The sequence below is a fragment of the Dama dama genome, chromosome 12, assembly GCF_033118175.1.
Source record: "Dama dama isolate Ldn47 chromosome 12, ASM3311817v1, whole genome shotgun sequence".
Classification (NCBI taxonomy): domain Eukaryota; kingdom Metazoa; phylum Chordata; class Mammalia; order Artiodactyla; family Cervidae; genus Dama; species Dama dama.
Window position 1 is genome coordinate 54,106,315 of NC_083692.1, and position 24,877 is coordinate 54,131,191.

A 24,877-nucleotide genomic window follows, 5' to 3' on the forward strand; every position below is an offset into this window, starting at 1 on the left:
GTGTCACACTACTACCTCCCACCCACACCCCATTCCTCCTAGTCCTCGACTTTGTTTAGAAAAACAAAGGGATTTGGCGGAAAAAGGAAACGGAGGAGAAAGCTAGAGAATGAGAACGGACTGTGGTTTTTCAGAAAAGTTAGAAGTTTAACTGGGAGAAGGCTTGTGAGAGGATTGCAGAATGTCAGAGAAGAGATCAAATATCATGTGGTTAATCCAACCCCCTCCTTTGGCAGACGGGGACACTTGAGTGCGAGAGAGAATTAAGGGACTAGCCAAAGTCCCTCAGGAAGTTACTATCAGAGCTAAAATCCAAGTGTCCTAATTCCCTGGTCTGTGTACTTTGCATTACTTCACACTCTAATTCTGTTGAACGAGATGAGTAAATCAGAACACCAGTATTTTATTTGGCTATAAACTTTCTTCTTCTTGCTTTCCTTGACATCTATATGTTATCTTGCAAGTCTGCTTTATTTTTTAATATTTATTTATTTGGCTGAGCCGAGTCTTAACTGTGGCACACAGAATCATTGATTTTCATGGCAATATGTGGGATATTTAGCTGTGGCATGCTAAATATCTAGTTCCCTGACCAGGGATTGAACCTGGGCCCAGTGCATTGGGAGCATGGAGTCTTAGTCACTGGACCACCAGTTCAAGGTCTGCTTTAAATGGTCTGTCTTCTACTCCAAGAGCACCTGTGACCTCAATGGTGAGTGATCTATTTATGCTTGTTTGCAGAATTGTTTTCCAGCTCCATCATTGAATGTTCCCATAGCTGTGAGTTCGGATAATGACAGTCTTCCTCTGAATAGATTTGGGTGTTCCATGAACAGAGCCTCATCCTGTTAGACAAACCATCTGAATACTGCATGGATCATGCTTCCGAGGTAAGTAAAGCATTAGGCTTAATGTGGTCACAGGGGACCAGCCATGCAAGGGCATGTTTCTGCTATTTTCAAGACATCTTATATAGGAAATGTTTCCAAAGTGTTATTGAAGAAGGTGATTTATTAATAAAAGCAAAGCAAATCTACTTGGCTTAGCCAGAAAGAGAAATGTTTTTAAGGGAATCCATGTGTGAATCACCTAATCCTTAACCAAGCAGACTCTTATAATAATAACTGCTAAGTGATAACCAGCACTTACTATGTACCAGATGTTTCATGCATTTAACCCTCACAATGATAACGTGTGGTAGGCCTTGTAACCGCCATTATACAACTTCAACTTAGAGAAGTTAATTAACTTGCCCACAGTTCCATAGTTAAAAAGCTGCATAATATTTGAACCGAGGATGGATAGCTCCAAAGTCTATGTTTCTTTACCCCTAATTCATCTCTCCCTCCACAACACAGCTTTGCTTAACCACTTCTCAGACAGCTTCTCAGATTGTAAGCCTCACTATTTTAATCCAGGGCTCTCTGGGCTCTCATTTGCAGAGCTAACAGCATCTTGCCTCCTGAGAAAAGATGAGTCAAAACACAATCACGTGACCCTTGAGTGTATAATTGGTAAACGTTCTCCCATAGGTTTAACAGTGACCTAAGGCAAAAAAAAAAAGATACCCCACATCCAAGGACAAAGGAGAAGCTGTAACGTGACAGTAGAAGGGGAGCTGCTGCTGCTAAGTCGCTTCAGTCGTGTCCGACTCTGTGCAACCCCACAGACAGCAGCCCACCAGGCTCCACTGTCCCTGGGATGCTCCAGGCAGGAACACTGGAGTGGGTTGCCATTTCCTTCTCCAATGCATGAAAGGGAAAAGTGAAAGTGAAGTCGCTCAGTCGTGTCTGATTCTTCGCGACCCCATGGACTGCAGCCTACCAGGCTCCTCTGTCCATGGGATTTTCCAGGCAAGAATACTGGAGTAGGTTGCCATTTCCTTCTCCAAAAGGGGAGCAATCATGTTAAAATCAAACCTCATACCCTCCAGAGACGCTTGAAGTGCACAAACAAAACCTGGTATGCACCAGGAAACAGGAGAAAGGAGCAGTGACCCCTTTTGAGTGTTGGAGGGTCTCCTGCAGAGGTGTGGGTCAACAATGGCCTGCCGCAGGGCCAGAAGCGCAGAAGGTCTAAGAGGCACGGCCTAAGTCCTCTTGGAGGAGGTCGTCATTAGCCCTACCATAGAGACTGCATGCAATGTGGGAGACCTGGGTTCAATCCCCGGGTTGGGAAGATCCCCTGGAGTAGGGCATGGCAACCCACTCCAGTATTCTTGCCTGCATAATACACATGGACAGAGGAGGCTGGCAGGCTACATAGGATCCATGGGGTGGAAAAGAGGCGGACACAGCTGAGCGACTAAGCACACAGAGACTGCATGCTCAAGTTCTGGGCCACCTCAGGTCAGACTATAGTGAGGGAGCACAGTGCCACCCATCAGCAGGAAGTTAAGATTTACTGAGAATGGCCTTGTCTACCAGAGCAAGATCCAGCTTTCCCCAGCCAATCTCTCCCATCGGGAAGCTTGCATTAGCCTCTTATTCTCATTCATCAGAGGGCAGACAGAAGAAGCAAGAACTACAATCGGATGGCCTCCAGAGTGAAAACCACAATCAAGGAAAACTAACCAAAATGATCACATGGATCACAGCTTTGTGTAACTCAATGAAGCTATAAGTCACACTGTGCAGGGTCACCCAAGACAGATGGGACATGGTGGAGAGGTCCGACAAAACGTGGTCCATTGGAAGGGAATGGCAAACCACTTCAGAATTCTTGCCTTGAGAACCCCATGAACAGTATGAAAAGGCAAAAAGATATGAAACTGAAAGATAAGCCCACCAGGTCAGTAGGTACCCAGTGTGCTAATGGGAAAGAGTGGAGAAACAGCTCCAAAAAGAATGAAGAGGCTGAGCCACAGTGGAAAGGACACCCAGTTGTAGATGTGTCTGGTGGTGAAGGGCTTCCCTGAGAGCTCAGCTGGTAAAGAATCTGCCTGTAGTGCGGGACACCTGGGTTCAATCCCTGGGTTGGGAAGATCCCCTGGAAAAGGGAAAGTCTACCCATTCCAATATTCTAGCCTGGAGAATTCCATGGACTGTGTAGTCCATTGGGTCACAAAGAGTCAGACATGACTGAGAGACTTTCACTTTCACTGGTGGTGAAAGTATATTCTGATGCTGTAAAGAACAATATTGCATAGGAACCTGGAATGTTAGTTCCATGAATCAAGGTAAGTTGGATGTGGTCAACAGGAAGTGGCACAGGTGAATATGTACATTTTAGGAATCAGTGAATTAAAATGGATGGAATGGGTGAATTGAACTCAGGTGACCACTGTATGTACCACTGTGGGCAAGAATCACTTAGAAGGAATGGAGTAGCCCTCATACACAACAAAAGAGTCTGAAATGCAGTACTTGAGTGCAATCTCAAAAATAACAGGATGATCTCTGTTCGTTTCCAAGGCAAACTATTCAATATCACAGTAATCCAAGGCTATGCCCCAACCACTGATGCTGAAGAAGCTGAAGTCCAACAGTTGTATGAAGAACTACAAGACCTTCTAAAACTAACACCCAAAACAAATGTCCTTTTCCTTATAGGGCACTGGAATGCAAAAGTAGGAAGTCAAGAAATACCTGGAGTAACAGATAAGTTTGGCCTTGAAGTACAAAATGAAACAGGGCAAAGGCTAACAGACTTTTGCCAAGAGAATGCACTGGTCATAGCAAACACCCACTTCCAACAACACAAAAGGGGAATCTACACATGGACATCACCAGATGGTCAATACTGAAATCAGACTAATTATATTCTTTGAAGTCAAATATGGAAAACTCTATACAGTCAGCAAAAACAAGACTGGGAGCAGAGTGTGGCTCAGATCATGAGCTCATTATTATAAAATTCAGACTTAAATTGAAGAAAGTAGGGAAAACCACTAGACCATTGAGGTATTTGACCTACATCAAATCCCTTATAATTATACAGTAGCAGTGACAAATAGATTCAAGAACAGAAGAACTATGCAAAAAAAGATCTTAATGACCCAGATAACCACAATGGTGTGATCACTCACCTAGAGCCAGTCATCCTGGAGTGCGAAGTCAAGTGAGTCTGAGGAAGCATCACTACAAACAAAGCTAGTGGAGGTGATGGAATTCCAGTTGAGCTATTTCAAATCCTAAACGATGATGCTGTGAAAGTGCTGCACTCAATATGCCAGCAAATTTGGAAAACTCAGCAGTGGCCACAGGATTGAAAAAGCTGTTTTCATTAAAATCTCAAAGAAGGGCAATGCCAAAGAATGTTCAAACTACCGCACAATTGCACACATTTCATACGCTAGCAAAGTAATGCTCAAAATTCTCCAAACCAGGCTTCAGTAGTACATGAACTGAGAACTTCCAGATGTTCAAGCTGGATTTAGAAAAGGCAGAGGAACCAGAGATCAAATTGCCAACATCTGCTGCATCATAGAAAAAGCAAGAGAATTCCAGAAGAACATCTATTTCTGCTTCATTGACTGTGCTAAAGCCTTTGACTGTGTGGATCACAAACCACTGTAGGAAATTCAAGCGATGGGAATTCCAGATCACCTTATCTGCCTCCTGCAAAATCTGTATGCAGGTCAAGAAGCAACAGTCAGAACTGGACATGGGACAATGGACCTGTTCCAAATTGGGAAAAGAATATGTCAAGGGAGTATATTGTCACCCTGCTTATTTAACTTATGTGCAGAGTACGTCATGAGAAATGCCATGCTGGATGAAGCAGAAGCTGGAATCAAGATTGCCTGGAGAAATATCAATAATGTCAGATATGCAGATGACATCACCCTTATGGCAGAAAATGAAGAGGAACTAAAGAGTCTCTTGATGAAGGTAAAAGAGGAGAGTGAAAAACCTGGCTTAAAACTCAACATTCAGAAAACTAAGATCACGGCATCTGGTCCCATCACTTCATGTCAAATAGATGGGGAAACAATGGAAACAGTGACAGACTTTATTTTCTTGGGTTCCAAAATCACTGCAGATAGTGACTTCAGCCACAAAAATAAAAGGCATTTGCTCCTTGGAAGAAAAACTATGACAAACCTAGACAAATATTAAAAAGTAGAGACATTATTTTGCCAACAAAGGTCTATATAGTCAAAGCTATGGTTTTGCCAGTAGTCATGTATGGAAGTGAGAGTTGAACCATAAACAAGGCTGAGCACTAAAGAATTGATGCTTTTAAACTGTGGTGTTGGAGAAGACTCTTGAGAGACCCTTGGACTACAAGGAGATCCAACCAGTCCATCCTGAAGGAAATCAGTCCTGAATGTTCATTGAAAGAACTGATGCTGAGCTGAAGCTCCAGTTCTTTGGCCACCTGAGGTGAAGTGCTGACTCATTAGGAAAGCCCCTGATGCTGGGAAAGATTGAGGTCAGGAGCAAAAGGGGATGATAGAGGATGAGATAGTTGAATGGCATCATCAACTCAATGGACATGAGTTTGATCAAGCTCTGGGAGACAGTGAAGTACAGGGAAGCCTGGCATGCTGCAGTCCATGGGGTCGCAAAGAGTCAGACATTACTGAGTGCATGATCAACAACAGTGGACCAAAAAAAAAAAAAAAACAACAGTGGATGGAGGTTCATGACATTCTACAGAAGGCAGTGATCAAAACCATTCCCAAGAAAAAGAAATGCAAGAAGGCACAATGGTTGTCTGAGGAGGCCTTACAAATAAGCAAACTCGGGGAGATAGTGAAGGACAGGGAAGCCTGGCGTGCTGCAGTCTATGGGGTCGCAAAGAGTCGGACATGACCTAGCAACTGAACAACAACAAGAAGAAATTTGGCCAGGAGTGGAGCTCATGTAAAGACAAAGAAGTAGGTAGTCAAAGGCATGACAAACTCAAGGATGTACCAACCCTGCCCCCAGGCTAGATATATAAACAGTTTTCAATAGTCTCCTCTCATTTCTGCCTCAGCCAGGCAAAGTTCAAACATGCCACCCTCATTATTTCATTCCTCTTCTTACAGATGTACAAAGCTAATATGATCTTGTACAACAGGATTTACCTGCCTAGCATAGTGGCTGGAAGCCAGGATGCATCCAGTCAACATCACTTTGAATGAATAAATGGACTAATGGACATTTGCTCTCCTCTGTACTAACAATAAATACCTGACAATGTGTATATCAGGCTCTATGCTAAACTTTTCATCTGAATTATCTTATTGTATGGGCTTCCCTGCTGTCTCAGTGGTAGAGTCCTCCTGCAATGCAGGAGACACAGGAGATGCCAGTTTGATCCCTGGGTAGGGAAGTTCCCTGGGAGAAGGAAATGGCAACCCACTCCAGTATTCTTGCCTGGGAAATCCCATGGACAGAGGAGCCTTGGCGGTTACTGTCCATGGCATTGCAGAAAGTTGGCCACAACTTAGGGAATAAACAAGAACAAGAACAATAACAATAGATAGATGGGTATTATTACTACCAGAAGGGGCAAGGGAGTTCTCCTGGGTCTCTTTTTTAAGGTCACTAATCCCCTTACCCTCTGAAGAGAAGAATAAGAGGCTTATGGAAGCTTCCTGATGGGAGAGACTGACTGAGGGGGAAACTGGGTCTTGTTCTGATGGGAGGGGCCATGCTCAGTAAATCCTTAATTTTCTGTCAATGGGCGGGGCTGTCTTCCCTCCCTGTTATTTGACCTGAGGCCAGACTATGGTGGAAATAATAAAGATAATGGTGACCTCCTTAGAAAGGTCCCGCTACACTCAGTGCCCCCAACCCTGCAGCAGGCCACTGCCGACCCATGCCTCTGCTGGAGACTCCTGAACACTCACGGGCGAGTCTGGGTCAGTCTCTTGTGGGGTCACTGCTCCTTTCTCCTGGGTCCTGGTATGCACAAGATTTTATTTGTGCCCTCCAAGAGAGTCTGTTTCCCAGTCCTGTGTAAGTTCTGATGGCTCTATGGTGGGGTTATTGGTGACCTCTTCCAAGAGGGCTAAGACATACCAAGGTTTACGGCACCCAGAGCCCCTGCCCCTGCAGCAATCCAATGCTGACCTGTACCTCTGCAGGACACACTCAAACACAGTTCTGTCTCAGTCTCTGCGGGGTCTCTGGGTCCTGGTGCACACAAGGGTTGTTTGAGCCCTCTGAATGTCTCTGGTGGATATGGGGTTTGATTCTAAATGCTATTTTGCCCCTCCTACTGTCTTGCTGGGGCTTCTCCTTTGCCCTTGGACATGGGGTATCTCCTCAAAATCACTCCAGTGCCACACAGCCACCTTGTCTAACTCAGTGAAACTATGAGCCATGCCATGTAGGGCCACCCAAGATGGACAGGTCATGGTGAAGAGTCCTGACAAAACATGGTCCACGAGAGAAGGGAATGGCAAACCACTTCAGTATTCTTGCCTTGAGAACCCCATAAACTACTATGAAAAGGCAAAAAGATAGGACACTGAAAGATGAACTCCCCAGGTTGGTAGGTCCCCAATATGCTACTGGAGATCAGTGGAGAAATAACTCCAGAAAGCATGAAGAGATGGAGCCAAAGCAAAAACAACACACAGCTGTGGCTGTGACTGGTGATGGAAGTAAAGTCCAATGCTGTAAAAAGCAATATTGCATAGGAACCTGCAATGTTAGGTCCATGAATCAAGGCAAATTGGAAGTGGTCAAACAGGAGATGGCAAGAGTGAACATCAACATTTTAGGAGTCAGCAAACTAAAATGGAGTGGAATGGTTGAATTTAACTCAGATGACCATTATATCTACTACTATGGGCAAGAATCCCTTAGAAGAAATGGAGTAGCCATTATAGTCAACAAAAGAGTCTGAATTGTAGTACTTGGATGCAGTCTCAAAAGTGAAAGGATGATCACTGTTGGAGTTGGTGATGGACAGGGAAGCCTGGCATGCTGCAGTCCATGGGGTCACAAAGAGTCAGACATGACCGAGAGACTGACCTGAATCTTAAGCATAAATAGCATGTTGCTGTTTAGTTGTTAAGTCTGACTCTCTTGCTTTATCTGACTCTTTTGTGAATTGTCTGATTCTTTTCTTAGTTGTCTTAGACAACTAATTCAGTTAGTTGTCTGACTCTTTTGAGACCCTATGAACTGTAGCCCATCAGACTCCTCTGTCCATGGGATTTCCAGGCAAGAATACTGGAGTGGGTTGCCATTTCCTTCTCCAGGAGACCTTCCTGACCTAAGGATGGTACCTACATCTGCTTTGCAGGCAGATTCTTTACCACTGAGCCACCAAGGAAGCCCAGAAATAACATACACCCAAACAAAATGCCTCAGATCTCTTTCACCCTAAGCTAGTTGGAAGAAGGTCACTTAGAATGTGAACTTAGGTCAGTTTTCAAAAGGAAGGAAAAGGTCTCTCAGGTGAGCACTGTCTACAAAGGCCAGATGTGGTTAGGGTGCCTCCAAAAGATGGGTCCAACAGCCCAGCTGTGTGCAGGAATATAATTTCCAAATTTAAAAATCAGCACACAAGGTTTAAGAAGCAGGTTGTTATTGTTTAAATTGAGGTATAAGATACATAATCTTATATCTAATCTTAAATGCATGCTAGAATATCTTTTTACATATGAATACAATCCAGTAACCCCACCCAGATCAAGATGCAGAATATTTCCAGCAACCTATAAGGTTCCCTGTACACACAGTGGTTTGTAGTCAACAAAGGAAAATGATTTAAAATCAGAACAGAAAGCCAGAAGGCAGGTAGGGAACTTTGAAACCTGGGCAGACTAAAGGCTGGATTGGGGGGAGGATATCAACTAAGAATGAGTTTTGTATCCTCTTCATGGTGGGTATAGAGAGCTTCTGTGATTCAATTCAGTATGCCCATTGATCCTCACAATGACTTTGCCATATAGTAAAGACTGGGCCCTCTTTTGCACATAAGTAAACAGAAGCACTTACATTCAGAACTGAATGCCTACAATTTGCACTGTGGATCCAGCCACGTGGCAGAGCAAAAGTTGGAAGGCTTGGCGTCAGATTACCTAGCAGTACCAATCCAGCCCGCCCATTGGCAGGCTTCCCAGGCCTCAGGTATAAAGGTTCAGGCCGACGGCCTTTAAACTTTACTGAACCCCGCAGGAGGAACTTTGATCTCCCCAGAGGCCGTGCACCTCTACAGTTTGGTGCCCCAGGCAGAACGGTGCGGAGACCTGTATGACGCTGGACCCCAGGTGTATTAGGTGAGGCCATAGCCTTGCTTAACTCTCCCCGGGACTCGTCTGAGGCTCTTTGAGCTTAAAAGCGGGGAGCAAGCCGAATATCCTAGAAAGAATAATAATTATTTTAAATCTCTCTGAGGATTAGAATGCAATAATCCAAGGATTCAGGAAACTATTGCACAAGCATAGTGCCTCTTGGCACCAAGGACAACGCGAGGCAAACATGTTGAAAAGCTCTGACTTACGACAGCGAGGGCAGGTCTAGATTAAGGCAACAAACCCAAAGTGTACAGCCCTGAGGAATAGAGAAGACATCAGAGAAATACGGAAACATCTGCGATAGCAGCGTGAGGGGCAGTTTGCAGGGTTCCAAGGAAGGCAGGAGGAGGCACCCCGTAAGTAGAAGAGACCGGAGAGCGGAGCTCCTGCGCCCTGCAGAGCTCACCCTGAGATCCGTGTGTGCTTGTGCGTTGCAGGATGACCAGCTCCAGCGGAGCTTCCTCAGGAACCGGCACCTGCTGCCTGATGTGGTGCCTGGAGCGGCTCCGCCTGGGACCCGAGCGCCTCCTGCGGGGCAGAAACCGGCTTTACCAGGATGCAGCACGCCGAACAACGGCCCTCACGCCCGCCAGGTGCGCAAACGTGCTCACCCCGGACCGCATCCCCGAGTTCTGCATCCCCCCGCGACTCGTGCCCTGCCCGACTCTGACTGCAATCCGAGACTCCTGGGGAGAACAAGCAGGGACCGACGACGGCGCGGGGCGCACGGACTGGGACCCGCGCTCGCAGGCCGCACTCTCACTGCCGCACCTGCCCCGGGCGCGCACCGCCTACGGCTTCTGCGCGCTGCTCGAGAGCCCGCACACCCGCCGCAGGGAGTCGCTGTTCCTCGGGGGCCCGGGCGCCGCCGGGCCCACACCTACGGGGGCGGCGGCGGAGACTACCCCCTCACGCCCCGGGCGAGAGCGCCCACTGCGCCCCGCGAGGCCCGCAGTGGCTCCCTCCTGGACGCGCTCGGCCCCGGGCCCCGCTGCCGCCGCTTCCTGCACGCCTCCGAGGAGCTGCTGCGCCGCGTGCTGCGGACCCAGAGGAACCGAGACCTGGCCCGCGCCTGCTCTGTTTCCAGCACGGACGGAGACGACGAGGACGAGAACGAGGGCCCCCCCGGCTCCGGCTCCCCGGAGCGGGCCCCCGGCTCGTCCCCCTCGCCAACTCCCAACTCGCGTCCCGAGCGCCTGGAGGCCGAGGGCACCGTGACTCTGGGCCGCGCCGGGGGCGCCCTGCGCCTGGCCGCTGAGTACAGTAGGGCCAGCGGGCGCCTCCGCGTCCGGTTGGTCCGTGCTGAGGGCCCGGCTGGAGGGGCCGCCGAGCCCCGCGCCCCCGTAGGCTGCAGAGTCAGCTTCGTCCTGAAGCCGCGGGGCGCCGTGGTCCGGCGGAGTCGCAGGGCCGTCTTGGAGCAGGACTTGTGCCTGGACGGGCTCTCGGAGGACGAGGTGCGCCGCCTGGCCGTGCGCGTCAAGGCCGAGAACCGGGGCCGCGGGCTGGAGCGGGGCCGCCTGCTGGGCCAGGGCGAACTGCTGCTGGGCCCCCTCCTGCTCCTCTGAGGGCGCGCTCTGCCGCGGGGCCTCTCGGACACTGATAGCCCCTTTGTACAAAATAAGTGTGTTTTCATTCTTCTCCTCAGGCCTTTGTTTACTCAGCCAGGTCCAGTATTGGCAGAGATGATAGTGGATTAATTACCATGATAAAGGATGCTATATTTTGTGTTGTTGTTCAGTCGCTCAATAGTGTCGCAGTCTTTGAGACCTCACGGACTGTAGCACTCCAGGCTTCCCTGTCCTTCATTATCTCCCGGAGTTTGCGCAAACTCATGTCCATTGAGTCAATGATACCATCCAACCATCTCATCCTCTGTCAGCCCCTTCTCCTTCTGTCCTCAATCTTTCCCAGCATCAGGGTTTTTCCCACTGAGTTGGCTCTTTGCATCATGTGGCCAAAGTATTAGAGTTTGGCTTCAGCATTGGTGTTTTAAATGAATATTCAGGATTGATTTCCTTTGGGATTGCCTGGTTTGATCTCCTTGCTGTCCAAGGGACTCTCAAGAGCCTTCTCCAGCACCACAATTCAAAAGCCTCAACTTTTTGGCGCTCAGCCTTTAAGATCCAACTCTCACATCCATACATGACTATTGGAAAAAACCATAGCTTTGGCTATGAGGGGGCGTCCCTGGTAGCTCAGACTGTAAAGAATCTGCCTGCAATGGATCGGGAAGATCCCCTGAAGAAGGGAATGGCACCCCCCAGTATCCTTGCCTGGGGAATTCCACAGACAAAAGAGCCTGCAGGCTATAGTCTGCAGGGGTGTTGCAGAGTCAGACACAACTGTTACTAACATATACACACTTGTTTTGTCTATGTGGATATTTTGTGTAGATACTGTCAACATTCTTTTTTAGTAAACGGTATGGAGTTTTGCAGTGGTGTTTCCCAATGTGGATAACCAATGGCATTTCCTGTGTTACCCAGGGTCTTATTGAGCAATAATGAATCACAAGAAGTATTAAAGTTAGAGGGTTTCCTGCTGGTCTCTTTGCTCCAATATCCTCATTTTGAAGTTTGTTCATTCCACAACATCCATTGAGACCATCTTTGAACATGAATTACTTTTGAAGCATTGTTTTAGACCTTGATCGAGAAAATGAGATGGAGAGAAACTGACCTGTTAAAGGTCAACAGTGAACTGTTAGTAGGAACTCCAATCTCGTACTCTTGGCTACATCTTGGAAAAACATAGGAAGAATTGAAACCATTTTAATATTCTGAGCTTAAATAATAATTGTAATAGTTTTACAAATATCAACTTATTTAATTCTTAAGACAACCTTAAAAACTGGTATGGCTATATCCCCATTTTACAGATAAGAGTATGGAGGTACAGAATAAAGACAAGCAGAATTTGCACTTAAGTTATCAGTATTTTCCTCATTAAGCTGTATAAGTAATACTACAATGTCTGAAAGGCTTATCTTACTAGTGTTGTGAAACTGCAACTTATATCTGAAATTGTTGACTCTGAGGCTGAGGTCTCCTCACATTTCTCACCCTCCAGTAGAAAAGCAAATACATTAAAATGATTGATTTATCATCTCAAGCTGCTGACATCAGGCATTGAGATGAGCTGTGTCTACGATTGTCTGAAGTGGAAGCTAAGGACCTCAGAGTCATAGAAAAAAGGGGTACCAGACTTACTGACACCAGGTGAGCTAATGTGCTAGGGCAGAGTCAAGAATACCTATACTGTTATTCTCCCTCCTCTGGCTTCTGATGGTAGTAATAGGTTTGTGTGGTGGTTTAGTCACTTGGGCTTCCCTGGTGGCTTAGCTGGTAAAAGAATCCACCTCCAATGTGGGAGACCTGCGCTCAGTCCCTGAGTTAGGAGGATCCCCTGGAGAAGGAAATGGTTACCCACTCCAGTATTCTGGCCTGGCGAATTCCACGAACTGTGTAGGCCATGGGGTCACAAGGAGTTGGACATGACTGAGCGACCTTCACTTTTTTTAAGTCACTAAGTTGTGTCTGACTCTTGCGACCCCATGGACTGTAGCCCACCAGGCTCCTCTGTCCATGAAATTTTCCAGGCAAGAATCTTGGAGTGGATTGCCACTTCTCTCTCCAAGGGACCTTCCCAATCCAGGGATCAAACCCACATCTCCTGCATTATGGGCAGATTCTTTACCACTGAGACACCAGGGAAGCTCAATAATAAGTTTACTATGTTTTAAAGGATGTTTTCCTTCATCCCTCAAATTCATTGCCAGCCAGGCATATTACTTCCTTTCTTATGCATATAGGAGGAAAATGTATCCTAAATGAGGGCTGAAAATATTTAAACATGTGGTGTACTGATAAATATGACTACATTATCAGTCTGGGTTTGGAAATGGTTTCTGCTTTTACTAAACTGCTGATAGTTTTATCCATTGGTGCCCATGAAAAATGCTATTTAGAAAAGAGTTTTGGTTTTAATAATAGCTCAGGCATAAACTGAAGATGGGTTATTATTATGGATATTTATAATGACATTCACTGAACAAATATGAAGAGTGTGAATTCGTTGACTGTCAAAATCAGTCACATCTGGAAGCTCAAAGTGATTGATTGACTAAATGATTGATGACATCACGGTAGTTCATATTTTTAACACATTCTTTTATCTACTCACAGTCACTGTTTCCTTGGTCTTCAAATCAATGCTTTAAGAAAAAAAAATATATGTATATGGCTTCCTTGGTGGCTCAGACAGTGAAGAATCCACCTGCAATGAAGGAGACCTGGGTATATAATATATACAAAATCTTCTTAATCATTTAGAATTTTGGTACAGTGACTAATACTGAGTTCACATATGCAGTACTTTAAAAGGAAAATATTAATAAATGGAAACTAAGAACAACCTGGGTATTTATAATACCATTATGTTTTTATCTTTTTTAAAATACAAACAGATTGCCTTGATGGCTCAAATCATAAAATTTATTCCAGAATACACTATAACCACGATTGTCACTAGATTATATACAAGTGACAATTTGGGGACAGAAGTGTAATTTTATTAAGACGGTAAATCAGTGCAAATCAGGGACCTAAGTTTTCCATGAAATAACAGTTGGGGAATACTCAAACACAATCCCCATTAATGTTGTCACAGTTGATTAAATAATATAATAGCCTAATCAAAAAGATTTTAAATGACTTAAATAGAATCATTAATCATAAAACCATGTAATTTTAGAGTTGAAAAGAATGCTGAGAATCATTTTGTACAAATACAAATCCATGTATCATAGAAAAGGACCAGAGAGGCATATTGTCGATTGCCCCATACACAATTAGTAAAAGAGCTCTTCACACAATTCTGTCTTCATTTTGCTCTTGGACCAGTGTTTCCAAGAAAGGAAAAATACTTGTGCATAAATTATTTTACGACTAATCTAATGTGAATTTTCTGCGTTTAAGGAATCTTATTTAGAGTGCATTTTTGTGAGGACATGTCTCTCTAGGGGCAAATTTGGTTTGTATTTTGCTGCCCTCTAGTGGATCCCTCGAGTTCTGGCAGTAGGTCTGTCTTCTTCCTATTGGACCGTTTCAACCAACCCAATGCCACAACACAATAACCTTGAAAATGTGTGCTAATACCAGATGACAGCAAGAGTCACATCACAAAAATAACTAAATACAGCTATCTGAGCATAAAAGGTGCCAAGATATTTTAGATTAAAAAAAAACTTTCCCAGTAATAATGAAGCTGGGTGTGTATGGCAACAGTTTGTTGGTTGCAGAAAACTGCTTTAAGAGTTCTCATGTTTCCGGTTGAGCTTTAGCTACCCATTATCTTTCCCGTGAATGACACAGCACAATCCTGTCTCCTTGTGGTTTAATATCTGAACATATTTAAAAAAAAAAAACAACTGTACAACAATGGGAAATACGTCAATTTAAATAGCATTAAGTGCAAATTTAAAATCAAATCAACATTTTGGTCACTTAGCCTTGCTAAGACAATGCATTCTACATCTAAAATATTAGCTTTAATATGACTGAAACATGCCTAGAATATTGTTTCTTTAGAATCTAATTTTCTTTTACCCAGACTTCAACAATTCTCCCTAAGTCCATCCCCAGGACCTAGGTAAAAATTACTCTGTTAGTCAAAGATATTTGAGAGACAGGGCAAGAAGTGGGTACTATGTGATCCCTATGACATTAAAGTAATAAAAATATATAAGTGGATAAAAAGGTACCAAAGAGGTTCATTTAGAACACCTATCATGTTCAAGATGCTACATTTGTAGATGTAAATCAGACATAAAAGGTCCTTGCTCATAGGGAATTAACTTTCCAAAGCCAGGGTAAGAGATAGACAATAAACAAATAATTTTAGTAGTGTTTAAAAAAATTAAATGTGCTAATGGTGAAGACTGTGACTTGGATGAAGCGGTACCTTAGATTGGATGGTTAAGAAAGGCCTGTATACTGACGCTGAGCCTCTTATGGTCACATACATATTACTGTCATATTTTAATACAATGTCCTGATCTGAGGACTTCCTGACCTCCCAGGGGATCTGACAAGTGTTTTCCTAGGAATTCTGCTAGTAAGTTATCACTAGTGAGAAATACTTCCTGTGGGGTTCAGCATTGCTATGTAGGAGATCTGCCTCCAAGTTTATTAGTTCAAAAGATGAAATTGACTTGAGGCAGCCAATAGGGTTTATAAACCCACTTTTCACTACAGTGCATAATTTAGCATGGCAAAATCCCATAGCTAAGGATTTATTATGGTGCTATGAATAGTCTGGCATTAATCTGAGAGAAATACAAACTCTGGTCAGATTAGGCCTTCAGGATATTAGGAAGCAAATAGCAATATGATTTTTTTCTGCAATGTTATAATTTTCAAACAAAAATTTTAAAATATTTATTTTTATTTATTTGGCTGCATGAGTCTTAGCTGCTGCATGTGGGATTTAGTTCCCTGACCAGGAGTTTAACCCAGGCTCCCTTGCATTGGAAGCATGGCGTCAGCCACTGGACCACCAGGGAGGTTGGAGTCTTGGCCACTGGACCACCAAGGAAGTACTTCAAGGAAATTTTTATCCTTGTATGCTTAAATCGTCTCATAGACAGTTTGGGCTAGTTACTCGTAGTATACCTGGGGTAGATGCTGTAGTCTGGCTCCTTCAACACACAATCCAAACCCTTATTGCTTTAATTTCTGTGCTCTAGAGGCTAGAGAACAAAAAGTTGCCTTCCCAGGCCCCTTTTCAGCTGAGGACAGCCAAGCAACTCACTATGGCCAATGAAAGCTGGGGAGAAGTCAGCAGATGGTGTCTCTGCCCCTTCCCTCTCCCTCCTGGGACACAAGGTACCTGAGAAATGGCAGATATCGTGAAGGACAGTAAAATAATCTTTGTTGTTGCTGTTCAGTCACTCAGTGGTGTCTGACTTTTTATGACCCCATGGACTGCAGCATGCCAGGCTTCCCTGTCCATCATCTCCCAGAGCTTGCTCAAACTCGTATCCACTGAGTTCCTGATGCCATCCAACCATCTCATCCTCAGTCATCCCCTTCTCCTCCTGCCTTCAATCTTTCCCAGCATCAGGGTCTTTCCAGTGAGTCAGTTCTTTGCATCAGGTGGCCAAAGTATTGGAGCTTCAGCTTCAGCATCAAGCTGTCCAATGAATATTCAGGATTGATTTCCTTAGGAATGACTGGCTTGATCTCCTTGTAGCGCAAGGGACTCTCAAGAGTCTTCTCCAACACCACAGCTCAAAAGCATCAATTCTTTGGCACTCAGCTTTCTTTATGGTCCAGTTCTCACATTCATACATGACTGCTGGAAAACTACAGCTTTGGCTAGACAGACCTTTGTTGGCAAAGTAATGTCTCTGCTTTTTAACATGCTGTCTAGGTTGGTCATAACTTTTCTTCCAAGGAGTAAGTGTCTTTTAATTTCATGGCTGCAGTCACCATCTGCAGTGATTTTGGAGCCCAAAAAAAACCAAAGTCTGTCCATTGTTTCTGTCCTGTTTCCATTGTTTCCCTATCTATTTACCATGAAGTGATGGGACCGGATGCCATGATCTTTGTTTTTTGAATATTGAGTTTTAAGCCAACTTTTTCACTCTCCTCTTTCACTTTCATCAAGAGGCTCTTTAGTTCTTCACTTTCTGCCATAAGGGTGGTGTCATCTGTCTCTCTGAGGTTACTGATATTTCTCCCAGCAATCTTGATTCCAACTTGTGCTTCATCCAGCCCAGCATTTCACATGATGTAATCTGTATAGAAGTTAAATAAACAGGGTGACAATATACAGCCTTGACGTACTCCTTTCCCAATTTGGAACCAGTCTGTTTTTTCATGTCTGGTTCTAACTGTTGCTTCCTGACCTTTTTTGTACAGTTCTTCTCTGTTTTCTGGCCACCTCTTAATATCTTCTGCTTTTGTTAGGTCCATACCATTTCTGTCCTTTATTGTGTCTATCTTTTCATGAAATGTTCCCCTGGTATCTCTAATGTTCTTGAAGAGATATCTAGTCTTTCCCAAATGATCTTGGTTCCCCAATGACATCACCAGTCTTCCAAGCTAGCTCTGGACAGCCTAAACCCAAAGTTCCTGTTTATGAGACAAATACATCCTTTACCTGTTTCAGCCATTGTCAAGTATTCAGATCTATGTGAACACAATCTTAACTGATACAGACAATATCCATTTTACAGAGAAGGACATTTTTACTCAGAAGAATTTAAAAAGTTTCATGAGGTCTTGCACTAACTAAATCATGAATTTAATTACAGACCTCTCAGACCTCCATGCTCACTGCTTTTTTCACATCTCATCATCTTTCCTCATGTAAGCTATTAAAAAAAAATTTTAAGTACAATTGGCATACAATACATGACACTTGTTTTAAGCATACAATTTCATGAGTTTTGACATACACACGCACCCATGAGACCAGCACCAAAATCAAGATAATGAACACGTTCCTGATTCCCAATAGCTTCTTTATGCTCCTTTGTAATCCCTTTCTCCTGCCCTCTTCACCTCCCCTCTCTGGTCCTCAGGGAACCATCTGCTTTCTTCACTACAGATTAGTTTATAAAATTTTATGTAAATAGAAAAATTATATATTTGGAGTCAGTGGGAAGATTACCTTCTTTCACGTAGCATTAGTATTTTGAGGTATATCCATATTTTTTCCATATCAATTGTGTGTTTATATTGCTAAATGAAGAGCTATTGAATGGATAAACCACAACTCTTTTATTTATTCACCTGTTTGTAACTATTTTCTATTTCTCATACTTGTTATTTGGTTTTTTTTTTTTTACCCCCCTTTCCTTCTTTTTCTGCATTGTTTGCTTTTAACTGAACATTTTATAGGATTTCATTTTCTCTTCTCCCTCTTCATATCAATTATATTTCTTTGAAGAATTTTCTTTAGCGGTTGCCTTGTTGCTTGCAGTATACATTTACAACTATTTGTGTGTGTGTTAGTCACTTAGCTGTGTCTGATTCCTTGCAACCCCATGGACTGTAGCCCACCAGGATCCTCTGTCCATGATATTTCCCAGGCAAGAATACTGGAGTGAGTTGCCAGTTGTGTCTCCAGGGGATCTTCCCAACCCAGTGATCGCACCCGGGTCTCCTGTATTGCAGGCAGATTCTTTACCATCTGAGCCACCAGGGAAGTAGCTAGAGAAAAGCTGACCCGCAGATGGATAAACAGCAAGGCCCTACTGTATAGCACAGGGAACTATATTCAATATCCTGTGAAAATCCATAAGAGAAAATGAATATATATATATATATATGTATATATATATATATATAATCACTTTACTGTAAAGCAGAAATTATCATAGCCTTGTAAATCAACTATACTTCAATAGAATAAATTTTTTTTAAAAAAAAGAAAATCTGACCCCATTTAGGAAGCTAGACTTCTAGAATCAGCATTCACCTATTAATGGAGATTTAGGTTGTTTCTAGTTTTTTACTATTCCAAATAAAGCTACTGTGACTAATCATATACAAGATTTTGTGTGAGCATGCACTTTCATTTCTCTTGCATAAATACCTAGAGTGGATCATCATATAAGAAAGTGACAAAATGATTATACCATTTAAATTTCCCACTAACATGTCAGAGTTCTGTTTGCCCTACATCCTCACCAAAGCTTGCACATATAAAGATCTTTTGAAGGAAACACATATTCAAAGTTTCTATATATATATTTTTACATTTTACAAAGTTTCTATTCTGTTGCTTATGTGTTGTTATAACCATGTACCTCAGTCCCCTCAAGAATTTTGATGACAGTTTTACTTTAATAATTAAAATGTAGCATTAATAATTGGCAAAGGTCTCAATTAGGGCAGAAATTCAAAGTAATGTAACCATTATTATATTGGTATAACATATCTATAAAATATCTGGGTGCATTAAAAGAATCCTAGAACATCAGAATTTTTAAAATATTCAATGGCAATTCCTTTCAAGTTTCATGAATCTTTGAACTTCTTTCCCAAAGCCAGTAGTTTAGTCACTTACAACAATTCAGATAAAAGAGATTTATCATAGATCAGGATCAAATTCTGTGAGAGTCAGTTAAAGGAAATAATTATATCACTAGAGAAAAGTCTGAACAGATGGAGCTTAGAGACACTCTTACTTTTCTGGTAGGTAGGTTAATAGAAATCATCTTTGTCAAGGGATCAACAATCTCTTCTTTCCTTTCTATATCAACCTGAAGTTGGGGGAACAGAAATATGAGTTATCTGATGCCACCAGAGCTAGAACACAGCTGCAGAGCCAGTTTCTGACAGTCATTAATCCTAGGTGCCACTCCACATACAAATCTGGGCCTGGAGACTGCAGCAACTCTCCAAGTGTTGGTCACTGACAGTAAATCCATTTTTTAAAAGAGGAGTTCATATTCAAAGTCAGAGGGACATGGATTCCAGATCTCAGCTGATGTTTACTATCCATGTCTCTTGGTCACATCAGTTAGCTTTTCTAAATGTCATTTCTTAGTTAGAAGAGACGTAATAATGTTGCCTACCACATAGGGTTTGTGTAAAGATTAAAGAAGATAATGAATTCAATGTCCTCTGCACAGGGCCTATTATGTAGAACCACTCAGTAAATAGTAGTTCTATTTTTGGTTTCTTCATAATCAATGATGTTTCTGGACTTTTCCCCCAAGCTTCTGGAATGTTCAATAGTTGCTTATCCTGTAGCTAGAACCTGACATCTAAGGGATTTAGTAGATAAGTTATAATCATATGACTCATTTGAGGAGTGATACAAATTGCCAAAGCAAATGTTACAGATAATAGTACTCTAGACAAGAATTCTTAAAAGGGGGAATTGAGAAATGAGAAAGGCTCTGACCTTTACTTAATACTGATGTTCCAGATATTATACTAGAGGCACAATCAGTATTAGATATCTTTGTGCCACTGCAAAGTGATAAAAAGACCTTTTAACAGCTAGGACATGGAAGCACCCTAGATGTCCATTGACAGATGAATGGATAAAATGTGGTACCCTATATGCAATGGAATATTAGTCAACCAGAAAAGGAATGAAATTGGATCATTTGTAGTGATGTGGATGAATTAGACTCCATCATACAGAGTGAAGTAAGTCAGAAAGAGACAAATATTGTCTATTAATGCATATATGTGGAGTCTAGAAAAAATGCTACTGATGAACCTATTTGCAGGACAGGAATAGATATGGAGACGCAGAGAATAGACTTGTGGACACAGGGCAGTGGGAGGAAGGAGAGGCTGGTATGAAGTGAGAGAGTGGCGCTGCTGCTGCTGCTAAGTCGCCTCAGGCGTGTCCGACTCTTTGCAACCCCATAGATGGCAGCCCACCAGGCTCCCCCGTCCCTGGGATTCTCCAGGCAAGAACACTGGAGTGGGTTGCCATTGCCTTCTCCGAGAGTAGCACTAACGTGTGTACAATACCATGTGTAAAATAAAGAGCTGGTGGGGAGCTGCTATATCGCACAGGGAGCTCAGTACTCTGTGACAACCTAGGGAGGTGGGAAGGGTGGGGTGGGAGGGAGGCTCAAGAGAGAGAGGAGACATGTATACTTAAAACTGATTCACACTGTTGTACAACAGAATATAACACAACCTTGTAAAACAATTATACTCCATTTTTAAAAAAAAATAGATTCTGATGCCCAGAAAAGATGCATTTCATATGGCTGGTAAAAGGAAAGACACTGATTTGGAACTGAGTACATATGACCAGTTCACGGGGTCACAAAGCATCAGATGCGACAGAGAGACTAAACAACAACAACATATGACCATACGGCCTCTACTAGACTCTGGGTACCCAAGAGGAGGATTAATTTGGGTTTAAAGAGAAAAGGGAGAAGAGCAACCTTAAAAAGGAGCTAAGTTTTGAATCCATGATAAGTGAACTGTGTTCTGGAAACACTGCTTCTTAAATCCCCAACAGCCCCTGGGAACATCTTTGGTGACCATGTCCCACCTGTGGAGAACTTTGGCTTGCTGACGTCCTGGCACATAAATTAACTAAAACATAGATACCACTCTGCCTTGCAACAATTAGCAGAGAGCAGCTCATCCTATGTTAGCAGTCAAGATTTATTCACTCATAATATCATGTCACCCATGGACAACATTATTTCTCCATCTTTTAAAGATATTTTATTGCACGGTTAACTATGTATCCAGCAGTAGGTTCTAAGTATGAGCTTTTCTGGAAAAAAAAAAAAGGGACAAATCAAAGGTTTTTCACTTAAGAAAAAAAATGACAGATTTTGAACCAAGACAGATATATTACTTTTTATGTTATATAACTCATTTCTCTAAACTTGGGATTGAGGCTTGAGAGTTCTTTTTTGGACCAAGGCCCTGAAATGTGACAAGTATTTACCATCCTTAAACATTTTAAAATATTTGACTTTTTTGTTTTAATTTGTAGTGGAGTATATTGATTTACAATGTTGTGTTACTTTCTGCTGTGCCACAAAGTATGTCAATTATACATATACATATATCTACTCTTTTTAAGATTCTTTTCCCATATAGGTCATTGCAAAGTAGAGTTCCGTGCTATACAGTAGGTCCTCATTAGTTATCTATTTTATACATAGCAGTAAAACACTTTCAAATGTCAATTTAGATAAAGAAGAATGTAAGTCTGTGAAGATAATAGAATTTAGATCAACTTAGAAAAATTCTGCTGAGTGTCCTCGTTTTATAGATGAAAAAAGTGAGATCAAACAGTGAAAGGATTTTGCAGAATCATATCGTCAGGTAGTGACATATCTTGACTCCCAATTTAGAACCCCTTCTCCCTTCATCTGCCATAATACTAACCACACTGGTAGACTGTTAAGTTTTTGTATTATTAAAGAACATTTAACAAATGGTCACCATCAAAACACAACCACAGTTCTGCTGACCACTGCCAAGGACAGACCCTCTAGTCATCTGTTGCAATCCAAGGAGGCCAGCCCACACAGCAGGCAATACCGAGTTTCCACTGGGTCAGGGATCTCCACTGTATTCTTCTGCACTGGCTTTTGGAACTCAAGTAAAGGCCCTTTCATTTCGGATGAAATTCATCTTGATAGATTGGACCTAGGCTGGTCCTTGGAGAGAGATTAAGCCCTGAGCCTTTGGAGTGGGAGCACTGACTCCAAGACCCTAGACCATCAGAGAACTAACCCTAGGGAGTATCAAATAGTGAGAACTCACACAAAGGAAACCACTTGAATACAAGACCTGGCATCACGCAACCACCAGTAGCACCTTGGGTGGGATACCTCATCTAAAGAATAAACAAAACAAAAATACAAACCCAGTAATCAGCAGACAGGATTACCACCTCACTCAGCCTTGTCCATCAGAGGAAAAACAAACAAACAAAAACTCAGCACAAATTTCCTACACAAAGCTTACACAAACCACTGGACCAACCTTAGGAGGGCAGAAACCAAGAGGAAGAAAGAATTCAACCTTGAAGCCTGGGAAAGTTTGGGAGACCTCAAACACAATAAGTTAAAACAAAAATAATGAACAGGCAGAGAAATACTACGTAAGTAAAGAAACAGACTAGAAACACAGAAGTCCAAATAAATGAAGAGGAAATAGGCAAAATCCCTGAAAAAGAATTCAGAATAATGATAGTAAAGATGATCAAAAACCTTGAAATCAAAATGGAGAAAATGCAAGAATCAATTAACAAAGACCTAGAAGAATTAAAGAATAAACATGCAGAGACAAGCAACACAATTACTGAAATTAAAAATAATCTAGAAGGAATCAACAGCAGAATATCTGAAGCAGAGCAATGAATCAGGGAGCTGGAAGATAAAATGGTGGAAATAACTTTTGAAGATCAGAATAAAGTAAAAAGAATGAAAAGACCTGAGGATAGTCTCAGAGACCTCTGGGACAATATCAAACACACCAACATTTGAATTATAGGGGTCCCATAAGAAGAAGAGAAAAAGAAAGGGTATGAGGAAAATTTTGAAGAGATTATAGTTGAAAATTTCCCCAACATGAAAAAGGAAATAGTCGATCAAGTCCAAGAGGCACAAAGAGTCCCATACAGAATAAACCCAAGGGGAAACATGCCAAGACACATACTAATCAAACTAAAAAAGACTAAACACAAAGATAGAATATTTAAAGCAGCAAGGGAAAAGTAACAAGTAACATACAAGGGAAACCCCATACACTTAACAGCTGATCTTTCAACAGAAACTCTGCAGGCCAGAAGGGAATGGCAGGATATATTTAAAGTACTGAAAGGGAAAAATCTACAACCAAGATTACAGTACCCAGCAAGGATCTCATTCAAAATTGATGGAGAAATAAAAAGCTTTTCACACACGCAAAAGTTAAGAGACTTCAGTACCACCAAACCAGCTTTACAACAAGTGTTAAAGGGACTTATATAGTCAAGAAATACAAGAAAAGAAAAAAGATCTACAAAATCAACCCCAAACATTTAAGAAAATGGCAATAGGAATATATGTATCAACAATTACTTTTAATGTAAATGGATTAAGTGCTTCAACCAAAAGACACAGACTGGTTAAATGGATACAAAAACAAGACCCATATATATGCTCTCTACAAGAAACCCACTTCAGACCTCAAGACACATATAGACTGAAGGCAAGAGGATGGAAAAATAAATTCCATGCAAATAGGAAGCAAAAGAAGGCTGGAATAGCAATCCTCATATCAGATAAAACAGACCTTAAAATAAAGATTACAAGAGCTAAGAAAGGACACTACATAATGATCAAGGGATCAATCCAAGCCAAAGACATAACAATTGTAAATATCTATGCACCCAACATCGGAGCATCTCAACACATAAAAAAAAAAAAACACTATAACAAACATAAAAGGAGAAATTGACAGTAACACAATAATAGTAGGAGACTTTAACACCCCACTCACACCAATGGACAGATCATCAAAACAGAAAATTAATAGGTAAACAGAAGTCTTAAATGATACATGAGATGAGATGAATCTCATTGATATCTTCAGGACATTCCATCCAAATGCAGAAGAATACACCTTCTTCTCAAGTGCACATGAAACATTCTCCAGGGTAGACCACATCTTGGGTCACAAATCAAACCTCAGTAAGTTTAAGAAAATTGAAATCTTTCAAGCATCTTCTCCAACCACAACACTATAAGACTAGGTATCAATTACAAGAAAAAAACACTGTAAGAAACACAAACACATGGAGCTTAAACAACACATTTCTAAATAACAAAACAGGTTACAGAAAAAATCAAAAGGGAGATCAGAACATTTCTGGAAACAAATGACAATGAAAACATGACAACTCAAAAGCTACGGGATGCAGAGAAAGCAGTTCTAAGAGAGATGTTTATAGCAATACAATCCTACCTCAAGAAACAAGAAAAATATCGAATAGACAACCTAACTTTACACCTAAAACAACTGGAAAAAAGAAAAACAGAAAGCCCCAGAACTAGTAGAAGGAAAGAAATCATAAAGATCCGAGAAGAAATAAATGAAAAAGAAATGAAAGAAACAATAGTAAAGATAAATAAAACTAAAAGCTGGTTCTTTGAGAAGATTAAATTGACAAGCCTTTAGCCAGACTAAAGGC

General features: G+C 42.2%; 1 protein-coding gene and 1 long non-coding RNA gene across 2 annotated transcripts; one reads left to right on the forward strand and one right to left on the reverse strand.

Annotated features, from left to right (window-relative positions):
* On the forward strand, positions 1–10,788 carry C2CD4A (C2 calcium dependent domain containing 4A). Its single transcript, XM_061158395.1, is given in 3 exon segments — positions 1–890; positions 9,625–10,046; positions 10,049–10,788. Coding segments are annotated over 3 exon segments (1,137 nt in total). The 5' UTR covers positions 1–879; the 3' UTR covers positions 10,753–10,788.
* On the reverse strand, positions 8,285–9,911 carry LOC133067233 (uncharacterized). The gene is made up of 3 exons (XR_009695226.1): positions 9,799–9,911; positions 9,594–9,715; positions 8,285–9,251 (listed from the first exon to the last, which is right to left on the reverse strand). It is a non-coding gene; the product is annotated as an uncharacterized LOC133067233 (long non-coding RNA).
* Positions 10,789–24,877: the final 14,089 nt, after the last annotated feature.